Below are 12,572 nucleotides of genomic sequence, written 5' to 3'. Positions count from 1 at the left end.
ATGATGCCCCTTAACACATGCTCCCCATGTTTTTGTTTGTGTGTCTCACACAACAGGCACTACAGGAGAGACACACACATCAGCTAAATGAACTGTGTGTCATTTCAAAGCTCAATCGAAGAGAGAAACCTTGTTGTGTAGATTAACAGCAGATTTGCTATTCACAGAAAGATTTCTATTTTTTGTTTGTTATGTTGATGTACTTTGTTCAATGACAAATACCTTTTATTGAAATGATGCAGCTTTTTATATCACAGCCTGATGTCATCTGATTTTCTACTAATATATTATAAGTATGTATTTTTGTCTGTGATCCAATCTGTACTGAGATCTGTGATCTGCTGAACCCCCAGTAGATCTGAAAGACAGAATAACAACAACAATCAGAGAAGCTTACAACAGTATGCAGAAAGAATATTGACAAAATGACAACACGCCAGATATGATGCAAAAATCTGTCAGTGAAAATAACTTTCACAAGATCTCCTCAATTAACATTAAGCAGAGGCTTTCATAACATTTTCTTTTTACCAAAACAATCCAGGAACTTCAGAACTTAAACATTTTTGATCTACAAGAATTGCGGTGACTTGACACACTGATATATGCCCGCTACATTGTAAACTAGAACTGTTGCCAAAATGAATTGAAAGCAGATTTGACTCGTGAAAGTGGAGGTAAAGTTCCTGAATGGTATAGTAGCCTCCTCAGAAATGTTCTCTCACATCCTGACACCCAGACAAACATCCTGCAGTGGAAAAACTGCTGAACTCTCAATGTGTTTTCGTTTCCTTTCTGTACATGACTGAATACAGGTTATAACTCTTTCAGATGGCTCTAGCTCTGCCGGCCAGGAGGCATTAACTCTGGCCCAGTTCCAGGCTGATATAGAATATAATGGTCATATTAACAGCCAGTACAAAGACAGTGACCTGCTGTTAAGTATAGGTAAAGGCTATTAGTTACCACATCCAGACTACTTTTGTCTCCACTGCACACTGTCCTTCTTCTTCTTCTTCTTATGCCCATGGCTCAGCACGAGGTTTTCTCTTATATCTCTTGGGGATTCTTATCTTTTTGTAGAGTACCTTATAAAGGATAAAAGAAATGCAGTATAAAAAGAGCTGTAGTAACAGCAGCAGGACCAATATTCTGTTTTCAAAAAATGCATGTCTCAATCAATAAGATTTTAAAATAAAAGTGCAGAGTTTGAATTAATTGTCATTGATCAATATTAGGGACATAACAATCATTTTTCTTTCTGCTGATCTGAACTCTCTGCCCACTCTGTTCTCCCTTTTTTTTTTTTTTTTTAAACGGTCAGCTCCTATTGCCTCTTAATTTCCTTTTGGATACATGTTCCTCCAGCACCCCAGGGTGTTATACTCATGTCAGTTAAACTGTCGAGTGCTGTCATAAAAATGCAGTGTGCAGCTCTGCAGAACTCTTACACATTTGTGGAAGTGTTTCCACTTTCTCTGGCAGCGCTTTTAAAGTGACATAATAAATCTGGTTTTGTGTTGTGAAGGTTCACAAGTATAAACATGCTGTGGTGCTTGATTTTGTCTGTATTAGATCAATTAAAAGAAAGTCAAAGTCACAAACTAATGGGAAATAATTTCTCTAGGTGTTACTTTTTATACTTGTAGTCATTAAAGAACAATAGTATTCAATCATTTTCTGATGCATAATTGCAATAAATTTGTTTCCAATACCTTCCACTTCAACAGATTCACAAAAATGCATGTGTTCATATGTTGGTTTCCCCCTCATATCCACATAAACCATGTGATTCAAGGTTATATGTACATTATAGAGACCATCATAGCCTTTCCTATATTTGAGTTGAATTGGGTGTTTATCATATAAATGCCACATAGCAGCTCTCCACCTGCATTGACTGCATATTCAGATGGACAAAAGAACATCTCCCTGGAAGTGAAGCCAAAGCAATTACATTGGTCTCAAACCTGCTTTCTGTGTTCTTCTTAAATGATTTACGTCCAAATGTTAATTCATCAGACAGCTTTAGTTTTAATTAGTTATTTGACACTATCTATGTGTGTGTATGCTAACTGCTTACAATGAAATGGACGTAAATTCTCACTACAATGACAACTGTCACTTACAATGCAAGACTTCTGCTTCCTCCTCTGCTTCTGACTCAGGGGACTGAGACATATGAGGCTGATTTACACCTCCTCATGTATGCTGTTGTTGTCTGTGAAACCAGGCAGATGTCAATCCAAATATGATCTGCAAAGGCCAAACCAGACTTGACATGCTCTCTAAATTGCATACGCAGATATACTACTAGTTTGATCTAGGTTTTCACAAACTAATAAACAATTACTTTCACTTAGTTTTCATGAACTCTAAATGAGACAAAACTTTGATGTAATTAGTGATTTTTAAAAAATCTTTCAATTCATATTTCCAGGGTCTTTAAGTGAGCACTGGAACAGTGATTCTTTATTATCTTCATTTGTATCCCCCTTACCTGTGTGTCCCTTCTCTCTGTTTCCCTATCAGCCCATCTGTGCAGACTTTTTATCTCTCTTTGTCTTTCTTGTTCGTAAAACACACATCACCATAAGCATATTACCCTGCACAGACACCACAGGCAGCACACACACACACACACACACACACACACACACACACACACACACACACACACACACACACACACACACACAGAGAGACCAACCTCTGCTCAGACATGCAGCAGGGCAGCTAATTAGTAAAGTGGCAGTGTGGTTTGTGTGAAATCACATACAGGCAATGTTGCACACACTCACACACACACACACACACACACACATACTCACGCTGCTGGGGTGAGCTCGTAGCCTGCATGCTGCAGAGATGCTGCTGGACACCAGGACTGATGGTAATATTGATCCAAGACAAATGAGAGAGAAATAGAGAGAGAAAGACGAGGGATAGAGAGAGAGAGAGAGAGAGAGAAAAGAAGGATGGAAACGTGTAGAGAGGGGTCATCGAGTGTTGTCACATCTCGACTCCCGCCTTTAGATCAATACCACCTTCGTGTTTGCTAAGCACAGATCGTATAATTGTAGCAATGGGTCACTCCATCTAGCGTTGTGAGAGCAAAACAGCCAGAGGACGCCGTGGAAAAAGGAGAGAGCCAGGAAGAGAGAGAAGAGAGGCTGTGATTTGAAAGAGATGGAAAGATAGAACCAGAGGAGGAGATGGAGGGAAAGAGAGGTGGAAATATTGCGAGTGGTAGCAGGCGACCCAGTTCCATCACTGCTTGTTTGTGTTTGGGGAGGTGCGGGAGTTAAGAGCATGGAGAGCATGAGCGGGGGGGGGGGGGGGGGGGTCGTGTGAAATGCACGCATTTTTGAGGACATTACCTCACTCACTGTACACACATGGCACACACACACACACACACGCACACGCACACGCACACACACACAAATACAAAATGTAGGCCCAGAGCTTGCATGCATAGTCAGGTCCTTTGGGAACCAGTTGTCACACACACACACACACACACACACACACACACATACACACACTGCATGCATGAAGATGAACACACATACACATACTGTCAACATGACTCTGATGGGTTTGAACACTTATGGTCATGTATATATTTTAAGGGATCTTTTAAACAAAAGGTTAAATATGATTTCTTTTATTTTCACTTTATTGCATCTATAGTTTACATTTATTATTAAACGTTTCTGGTTGCAGCATCATGTATTGTTATAAGCCAATTTATCCCATTAGAATTTTTTTATTATTGTAGACAAATTGATGTTGTCTGCTTCTTTTGAAGAAATCTGGCTTTTTTTTTATTTTATTTTTTATTTTTTTTATCAGTAAAAATCAGTAAACACCAAGAATGATGAGCTTTCACTTTAATCTAATTGAGGCTGATTGGATCCAGTTCCTTTAAGATCTTTCAAGCATGATGCACGATTCCCTGCAGCTCAGCCTGTGATGAATGATGGATCATGATGCTGTAAAGCCCTACTGCACTTAGCTGTGCATTTAGTGTCTACAGCGCACTTTTCCCTCGAGCCATCTGTGTTCCTCCGCTGATTAACAGGCTGTAAAAAAAAAACTCCAAACATGGTGATAGCTGAAATGACAGGTTCACGGTATTTTTTTTTTTTTTTTACAAATCCCCACAGGACATTGCTTCTTTAATGTATCAGATCATTGTTTTATTTCACACTTCATTTTCCTACGTGTGAGTGTGGTGTTAGACGTATATGCTTGTGACCTTGTTTGCTTGCATGCAGGAGTGATTTGCTACACCTTGTGTTGATGTGGTGCAGTGAGCTGGCTCTATGACAGCGACAATATAAACAGGAGCCTCTAATGTGGGTTGCATGTTTAGCAGGAATCAGAGAATGTGAAAACACGTTGTACCTGCTCTCTTTGGCGCTATAAACACTCATGTGGGAAGTTTGGAGCCAGACTCTATTTTATAGTCAACTTTACACTAATTTCATCCGTATTCAAGTTCATGATATGAATACATATTTTAATATAACTTAATGTACATTTATATTTGATTGCATGTTATATGTAAACAGATATAGCCTCATAAATATTCCTCTATATTTATTTATTCATCAACCCATGCTTTACAATTCACATGTTCAACATTTTCCTTTCACTGTGTATAATTAATTGAATATGATATAACTTTTATTGAGTCATAGTCAAACGTTCAACACAATTTGTGCTATCTTATCTTATTTTGTCTTATCTTATCGTTTCCCCTAGCATCATATCGTCTCGTTTCAAGTCTTGTCATATAATGATTTTGTCTTATCTTATCTTATTGTATGGTTTTGGATCATATGATATTGTACAGCAGTATCACAAAAAGATTGGATGGTATAAACTTGCATAGAGTATGATATTGTTTGGAACTATATTGTGTCGTATCTTTTGGGGAGAAGCGTTTTTGGAGGACATTAAATAGAGTAGTGGTTTAAACAGTTATATTCTCATGGGGGTCAGGGGCTTTTGTCCGAGCCTATCCTGATAAAAGAAATAAAGATGGGATCTGAAGGAGGAGTTGCAGAGTTAGGGTAAGACCGAAAAAAGTTGGGGGATTTGTAGGTGTAGGAGAAAGAGAGGGAGATATGGAGACAGTGAGTGATAATGAGCTAGATTTTGCGAGCGACTTGGCATTCTGCTCATGGTGCTCGCTCTGTCTGTCTGTCTCTCTCTCTCTCTCTGCTCTGTAGAGGAGCTGGCTAGAGTGAGCAGCTTCCTGTCTGCGCCCTGAAGCAGGAGTAAATGAGGGGTGGGGGGAGGAGGAGGAGGAAAGGGGGGGGGGGGGGTTGTGTTGGAAGCAATAGAACAGAGGAAGGAGGAGGAGGGTGAGGGGCAGGGGAGGGAGGAACCAGTGTTAGAAATTGAATGCCAGGGCGCCATGTTCTCACCACCAGCGTTTCCATGGTGACGGGGTAATTCTGGCGAGTAAGGAAATTTCATTCACTCTTGTATGAAGAGGAAGAAGAAGAAGGAAAAGAAGAACAGGAGGGAAATATCAACAAAGCAGAAGAGATAGAGGGGGAAAAGAGAGAAATGAAAGAAAAAGCAAGGAAAATGAAAACCTCTGCTGGGGTTTATGCCACCCATCCCCCAGGCAGTGTGCGTCTTTCTTTCCTTTTTTCTTGTGTATTTCTGTGATGCTTGGTTTGTTTGCCACCACCCTATAAGCAAACACAACACCCACACACAAGCCTCCAGTTTCTTCCAGGAGCCCTGCAGGTATATGGCAAAGAACAAAGAGAAATTCTGTTAACTGGCTCCTGAGTGTGTGTGTGTGTGTGTGTGTGTGTGTGTGTGTGTGTGTGTGTGTGTGTGTGTGTGTGTCTTCTTTTTGGGAGGACAGGAATTGGGGTCGGTGCCAGGAAAGGGTCGGGGGGTTAAAGAAATCAGTAGGACAGTGGATTGTGACCCGTGTGCTGCAGATTTGACCACGTTTGTCTTCAGCTGCTTAAATTTCCCAAGAAGGAAAAAAAGGTTCAAACTCTGTGTATGCGTGTACAAACCTGAGCATGCAAGTATGTGTGTCAGCCTGAACAGATACACACACACACACACACACACACACACACACACACATACACAATCTTGTTCTGCAGCTAACTGGAGCTGACAACTGCATGGGGTTTGACTGGGCTGTCGCTGCAGCCAACCTGACAGCTGTACCGCCAAGCACCCTCTGAACACACACACACACATACACACACACACACACACACACACACACACACATACATAACTTGATCTCCATTTCTGATGCGATGTGAAGGTTTTCTAATCAGCACATGCAGCATGTTTTGACAGAGATGCCATAAACACATGTAGTTAAACGCTGAATCATGTGTTGTTTATTATCTGCAAGCTGGTGTGTGCAGATGTTTCGCTATCACTGGATTTGTGACGACTTTTGTTGTTTTTTAAGTGAGACATAAAAAAACCAGAGAATAATAATTTGCTGATTATTTTCTGCTTGTGTTTCAGTTGCTGAGGAGGGGCTGTGGGAGTGCGGGCTTTCATACGAGTGCAGGACCCTCCTGTTCAAGGCCATACACAACCTGCTGGAGAGGTAAAAAAAACAAAAAACACACACAGCACCATTCCCCAGAAATACTTCTTTAGCTACAGAGTGAAGGATTCTAAATGATATACAAGAACATTCAATCATGTTACATAACCGATAAAGTTAAAGAGAAGGTAATGCAACCTACAAAGTGCTCTTAAGATAAATCATCCCCCCCCCCAAACATTTCAGAGTGTTTAATAAGAACTCCAACAAAATATAGTAAGGAGATAAATATATATAGAGCAATGTATTTTTAAGTATTTTAGACTATGGAGTAAAGCAAAAAATTGTCATGTTAATATGTGTTAATAGTAAAAGTTAGAACAATTGTCACACAGATTATTAGAATGTCACATTATAAAAACATCTTATGTGTGCAGCTACTAAACCGGCTGTTGACGCTGTTTGTTGAATGTTTAAATAGTGATAAAATGTTTATATTGTTTAAAAATAATTATATGTAGGGGAGTAAAAGTAGTAACTTGGCTTGGTTTATAGAAACATGTTTTTAAGGCTTGTAATAAGCGACAGAAACATGACGTTTTTTGATGCAGTCAGTTTGGTTTAGAGAGTAATGGTGTGAAGAAAATAATTCAACTTTAGGAAGTTTCATTCTAACCTCATACACTGATATTATTAAACAATAATAATTAAGATGAATTGAGACTTTTTGCACATTCAAAACGGATGCAAAAACTGAGCTAGTGAGAATCATTGTCAGATTATTTTTGTACTTTAAATTTGATTAAAAAAAAAAGTTTATTAATATTCAAGTTAATTGAAAATGGGTCCGTAGATATAAACTCTACCATTTGTTACATGAACAACTCGTCCCGTTTGAATACTCTACAGAAGTGGCCAAACCAAATGAACGTGATGTCATGTTGACGGACAGCTTTTACTTTTTCTTCCAGCCACTTCACCTTAATGAAATTATAATCCGAGTGCTGAATCACTTGCTCAAGTACCCAAAGCTCTCCTTTCTGAGTCAGAGCCATCTGTTAAATGAAGCAGCACATATTTGCTCTCTATTAAGTTAAGCATCACTGATCATCATAGGGGGCAGGCTGAATTAACCTTCCTATTACCTTGAAGCTAACTCCTTTTATAGCTCACTATTTCAACACAGGAGGGATGGTTGCCACTTTTTTTTATTCCTCTCTCACACATGAGATTGATCTCTGTCACCTGCTCTTATTGTTATTATTATTTTCATTTAGCAGTAACATCAAGTTAATTAGCTGGTAAACAATTAGCGTTTCAGTGGCCATGATTGTTTAATTAAACAAGCGAGAGAAACATAGTAACAAAGGTTGAGTGATCCTTAACACTACACCAGACAGTGCTATAGTGTAATGATATTTAGATAAGATAAGAGAGGAAACACAAGGGGCATCAGTTTATGAAATGTTTTATGAAGGCAGGTATACAATAGAGTTTCCATTGTAGCTGGAGACACCTGTCAATAAAGCACAAACACTCAAACCCTTATTATTCTCAAAGCAGCTTTATCAACACTTTAACTTTAAAGCTCCTGAGAGGAGTTTTTGGCTGGTTATGAAACAGACTTCAATTAACACTGATGCCTCTTTACGAGCTGCAAAAGCAAAGCAGAACATCAGAGACTACATTCATTGTTTCTCTACATGTAGGTATCTCTTAAGCCTGCAACCACTGCTAAGGAAATAGGCGTCAGACACCCAGTCAAAAGTAGGATGAGATTTGTTTTGTTCTAAAACATGACCTACACATGTTCAGGGCACGATAGGCAAAGAGATCAGAGGTACTGCTTAGTCCACAGGGGGTGCCAAAATGAACACAAACTGAAAGTTCCTCACTAAGGGGTTTTAAGGACGGGTTGGATCATCTCTAAACAAGCTGCCCCGCTGCAAACTTGCACAACAGCCTCAACCACAGCAGTGCTTTTCCTTTATGCCAGACAACTGCACTGTTTTCCTTCAGTGTAAATGCTAACCCACCTAACATCAGAGACAATGTGAATTACTTGGCAATTAAAATTAAATATTTGTTATTCCTTGATCCTCCCTATTGCTAATGAGTTTATAACCTGCTGGTTTTATTTTGCTGGCTGTGTGAAGCACTTTGTAGCTGGAATTCAGAAAAGTGCCCCAGTAACTAAAGGTAATTATTGTTACCATTATTAAGCCAGATATTTTTTTAAGGAGTAGGTGGAGACAAAACAATGCAGAAACCTCTGGATGTATCCTCACACCGCTCTAATGTCTTCTTGATGTGCACAAAATTGCTCGCTAACATGTTTGCAAAATAAACTAAACACAGATATAATATGTCAATGATTTTGTGCTGCAGCATGTAGCCAAAATATCAGTGTACGAGCCTTTATATCAACTGGTTTTTTTTTTATGAATACACATATATGCCAACTGTGCAGCAATAAACTGTTAAAGAGAGCTGAAGTTGCTGTGAAAAAGATCTTGTGCTTTCAGCAAATAAAGATGATGAGAAAGATAAATTATATCAGGATTCCTTTCAGTAAAAGCGTCTGCATACTCTATGGATAAAGTGCACTGTTATCTCCCTCACTGTGTATTCTTAATAAGGGCTCCAGTGAGGTGACCCTGCTTACTGATGCACTGATCCGATACTGTAAATTGGTATCAGGGCCGGTGCTGACCTTATTAAGTGGTTTTGGGAGTCAGCTATGTGTGACCACATTAAATACAGTTTCTATGGTCATGTTTTTATAAGATGAGTTGTTTCAGGGAGTAATCAGCTTCTCTAAGATAAGGAAAAAAAAAAAAAAAAAAGGCAATGAAAAGAATGCCCCAAAGATGGTAGAGGAGACTGAAAGCTTTCAGATAGCTCAGGAGAGGCCATGAATGCATTTAGTAATTCCTCGACGCGGGTCAGAGGATCCAGCGGGGGAATTCTCTGGCACCTGCTCACAGAGTGGAGTCAGAGTTCTGACAGTGTCCAGTTTTGTCAGGGAAAAAGAGGCCAAAACGAGGTGAAGATGTGCACAGATGGCGGGATAGCCAAATAGGGAGCACGAGTGTTTGATGTGTCACATTTTTGATCTGATGAAGGAAAAGGTTTTGGAGAGCTATGTGTTAAAGTGTAAACCACTTAAGGGAAAGCAGATAAGTGGGGAGATTACTTTCCCGTTTGCACTTGTCATAAACTTTACGTCTCACACGTTGCTCTGAAATATCATCCTCCCTTCTACATTTTGAGGGCCTTTTTTTTTTTTTTTATTTCCAAGGATTTAGTGTGAGTGGCAAATTAGACTGTTAAAATGAAAAGGTCAGAAAACACTTCTTACATTTGTACAGAGACAGATAAAACAAAAAGACACATTTTCCAGTTTTATCCCAAGGGGTCGCCTAAATTAACACAACTCAGAAGGTCCTTACAGGAGCTTTAATAAAAAATAAAGACATTTTGAAAAGAAAAAATATTCATAATTAATAAATATTGAATCCTCACAAAAAAAATAATCAACTAAAAGTCAATTTTCCTTTTTCCACAAACATTGCTCATTTTTGCTCAAGCTTAAAAAAAGAAGCGATTCAACCCGTGCAAGATCAGCTAAATATGAAAACACTTTCTGCTCATATGAGCTTTAAAAATCATATCAGGGACAGAAATAAGTTATTATATATCAAATATGATTAGTTTAATTAGATTTTAAAAATATTTTGAACAGAAAATAGAATATGATTGATTTCACTGCCTTAACCACCAAATGACGAGCAATTGTAACTACAGCCTTTGAATTCTAGATGCAGTTTTGTTCTTATGAGGAAGATACGTTTAGTTTAGTTTTTCAACTTATCTTATCAATAACTTTCCCCTCTATGATTTCCTTTTTTTCCCTGCTGCAGATGTTTGATGGATAAAGGTTTCGTGAGGATCGGGAAGTGGTTTTTCAAGCCACATGAACTGGAGGAAAAGTCTCTGGGCAACAGGTGAGTAGCGCTTTAAACACACCTACACACACATGCCTCACTGGGATATTGTCATTGGACTGTTTTCAGCATGTTTAGTGTCTCCATCTACAGTATGTGTGTGACCGTGTGTGTGTGTGTGTGTGTGTGTGTGTGTGTGTGTGTGTGTGTGTGTGTGAACGTCAGAGTGTGACACAGCCGAGTGGTGTGAAGGCGTTCATGTGATTCAGCATTTGTCGAGTCTTCTCTCCTTGATGTCCCACCGGCTGCTCGTGTGTGTGTGAGACTGTTAAAAAGCAGGACAGTGAATGAATGGTGGTGAGAGGTGAGAGGCGAGGCGAGCTCTCACAGCTCTTTGGATGTGTGTGTGTGTGTATGTGTGTGTGTGTGTGTGTGTGTGTGAGTGAGTGTCACGCTGTGTAAATGTGCACGCAGTGTGGGAGACAGACTGAAAGCGAGTAAGAAAGAGGGGTGGGTGTGATGACAGTAGCTCAACTTGTTGCTGCAGTCATTACAGAGCTCTCTCACAGCTCAGTGTGCCCACTGCTGATTCTCCTGCTGGTGACGATGATACATTCCTTACATTGCTAACACAAATACTTTTTAAAATCAACTCCTGGGAATCCACTTGGCTGTGAAATGGTTAACATTTACAGTAGAAGGGCTTTCCTTGAAAGGCAAAAATGTGGTCGAGGAAAAGTCAGCTCAGTCAAATCTCTGCACTTTTTTTCCCCCCTGGTTTACTGATGCCCATATGGTTATGAAACCAATACAGACTTAAATCCTGTTTCGGATATTGCAGAATATGCCAGTCAATGCACCGATTCATTACCTTTACCCATAAGCCTCCCAAAAGCAAAATGTTTCAGGTAAACACATAGCGAAGGTGTCGAGCTAACTAATGTTAGTAGAAGCTAAAAAAATGTTAGCACTTATTATGTATATGCCAGTATTATGTATCTTACTTTGGAGGGTACTCGGGGGTTGGCCAATTCTTGTCTCCTAAGTCAAGGTAATGGAATCGGTGTGGAGAAGGAAAGAAAATGTTTTGGATTTACATTTATTTAAGTTTAAACTTGAAATAATGGTATACGTGAACAAATGTGTCAGGGTTACATTATTGTTCACCTGCTGTGCGTGAAGGAATGCACAGGAAACTCCGGCTGTAGAAAGTTGTCGACACATGTTAAGCTGGTCAGAGCTGCAGGTGGATGGCCCTCAGTGAGCCACGCCGTGTGATCGCTCATGAGATTGTGTGTCACTTGTGTTGCTTAGTGTTTGAGGGATACTGCAAAGAACCCTGATGTAACTGTTAATGTGTGTGTGTCTTAGCGCTCTCTCAAGGAAAAATATTCTGCAGATACAAGTGATAAACAGATGCTGGTGCAAAGTATAAATACTTAAGCAGTGTTTTCAGGTATTTGTGCTTTTCTTGGGGGTTTATTTTTCCAACAGCTGTTTCATTTAATATATTTAAACAAATACATCTACTCCTTACATCTAAAACGAAGCTGTCACTTTAGCTTAGATCATTTTGAAATGAATTATTGATTGTGTGTATTGTGCATTATTGTGAGCCCAAATTCAAAACATTCTCACAGTTTTCAACTAAAATGCATCTTCTATGACAGTTTCTCTGAATATCTATCAGTGTCTATCACGCATGACAGACGTATCATTAAGAAAACGGCATTAAAGATGTAAGACATCACAGAAAAGAGAAGGAAAGCGGAGTGCAGGAAAGGAGCGTCCAGAAAGAGCAGTTACTTTGACCGTCATGGATCGTTTGTAGAGCTATGAATGAAAGTGAAGCAGCAAACATTGATATCTGAATTGCACTTTTGAGCAAGATCATCTTTAGTTTCATTTAAGATTTTTATTTAATTGACTTTAGACTTAAAGGTCTCCCAAACTTAAGGTGAGGTCAATACACTGCACAGAAACAGGTTGATGAAATGTCCTTAAGAGGCCTTTTTTTATACTGCTAGTACTTCACTTTTTCACTTTAACTTCAATATAGATGTTGATTC

At 39.2% G+C, this 12,572-nt stretch overlaps 1 protein-coding gene across 4 annotated transcripts in view; it reads left to right on the top strand.

The window, feature by feature from the left end:
• The window catches only part of LOC132992667 (mediator of RNA polymerase II transcription subunit 13-like), an 81,106-nt gene that overhangs the window by 41,059 nt on the left and 27,475 nt on the right, over positions 1-12,572 (top strand). For all 4 annotated transcript variants that reach the window (XM_061062137.1, XM_061062139.1, XM_061062138.1 and 1 more), the window contains exons 3-4: positions 6,532-6,616; positions 10,480-10,563. In XM_061062137.1, the coding sequence (XP_060918120.1) occupies positions 6,532-6,616; positions 10,480-10,563 (169 nt within the window). The remainder of the gene's footprint in view (positions 1-6,531; positions 6,617-10,479; positions 10,564-12,572) is intronic.

Source organism: Labrus mixtus, chromosome 17, assembly GCF_963584025.1.
Source record: "Labrus mixtus chromosome 17, fLabMix1.1, whole genome shotgun sequence".
In the NCBI taxonomy this organism is placed as follows: domain Eukaryota; kingdom Metazoa; phylum Chordata; class Actinopteri; order Labriformes; family Labridae; genus Labrus; species Labrus mixtus.
This window is presented reverse-complemented; position numbering and strand designations above follow the sequence as displayed.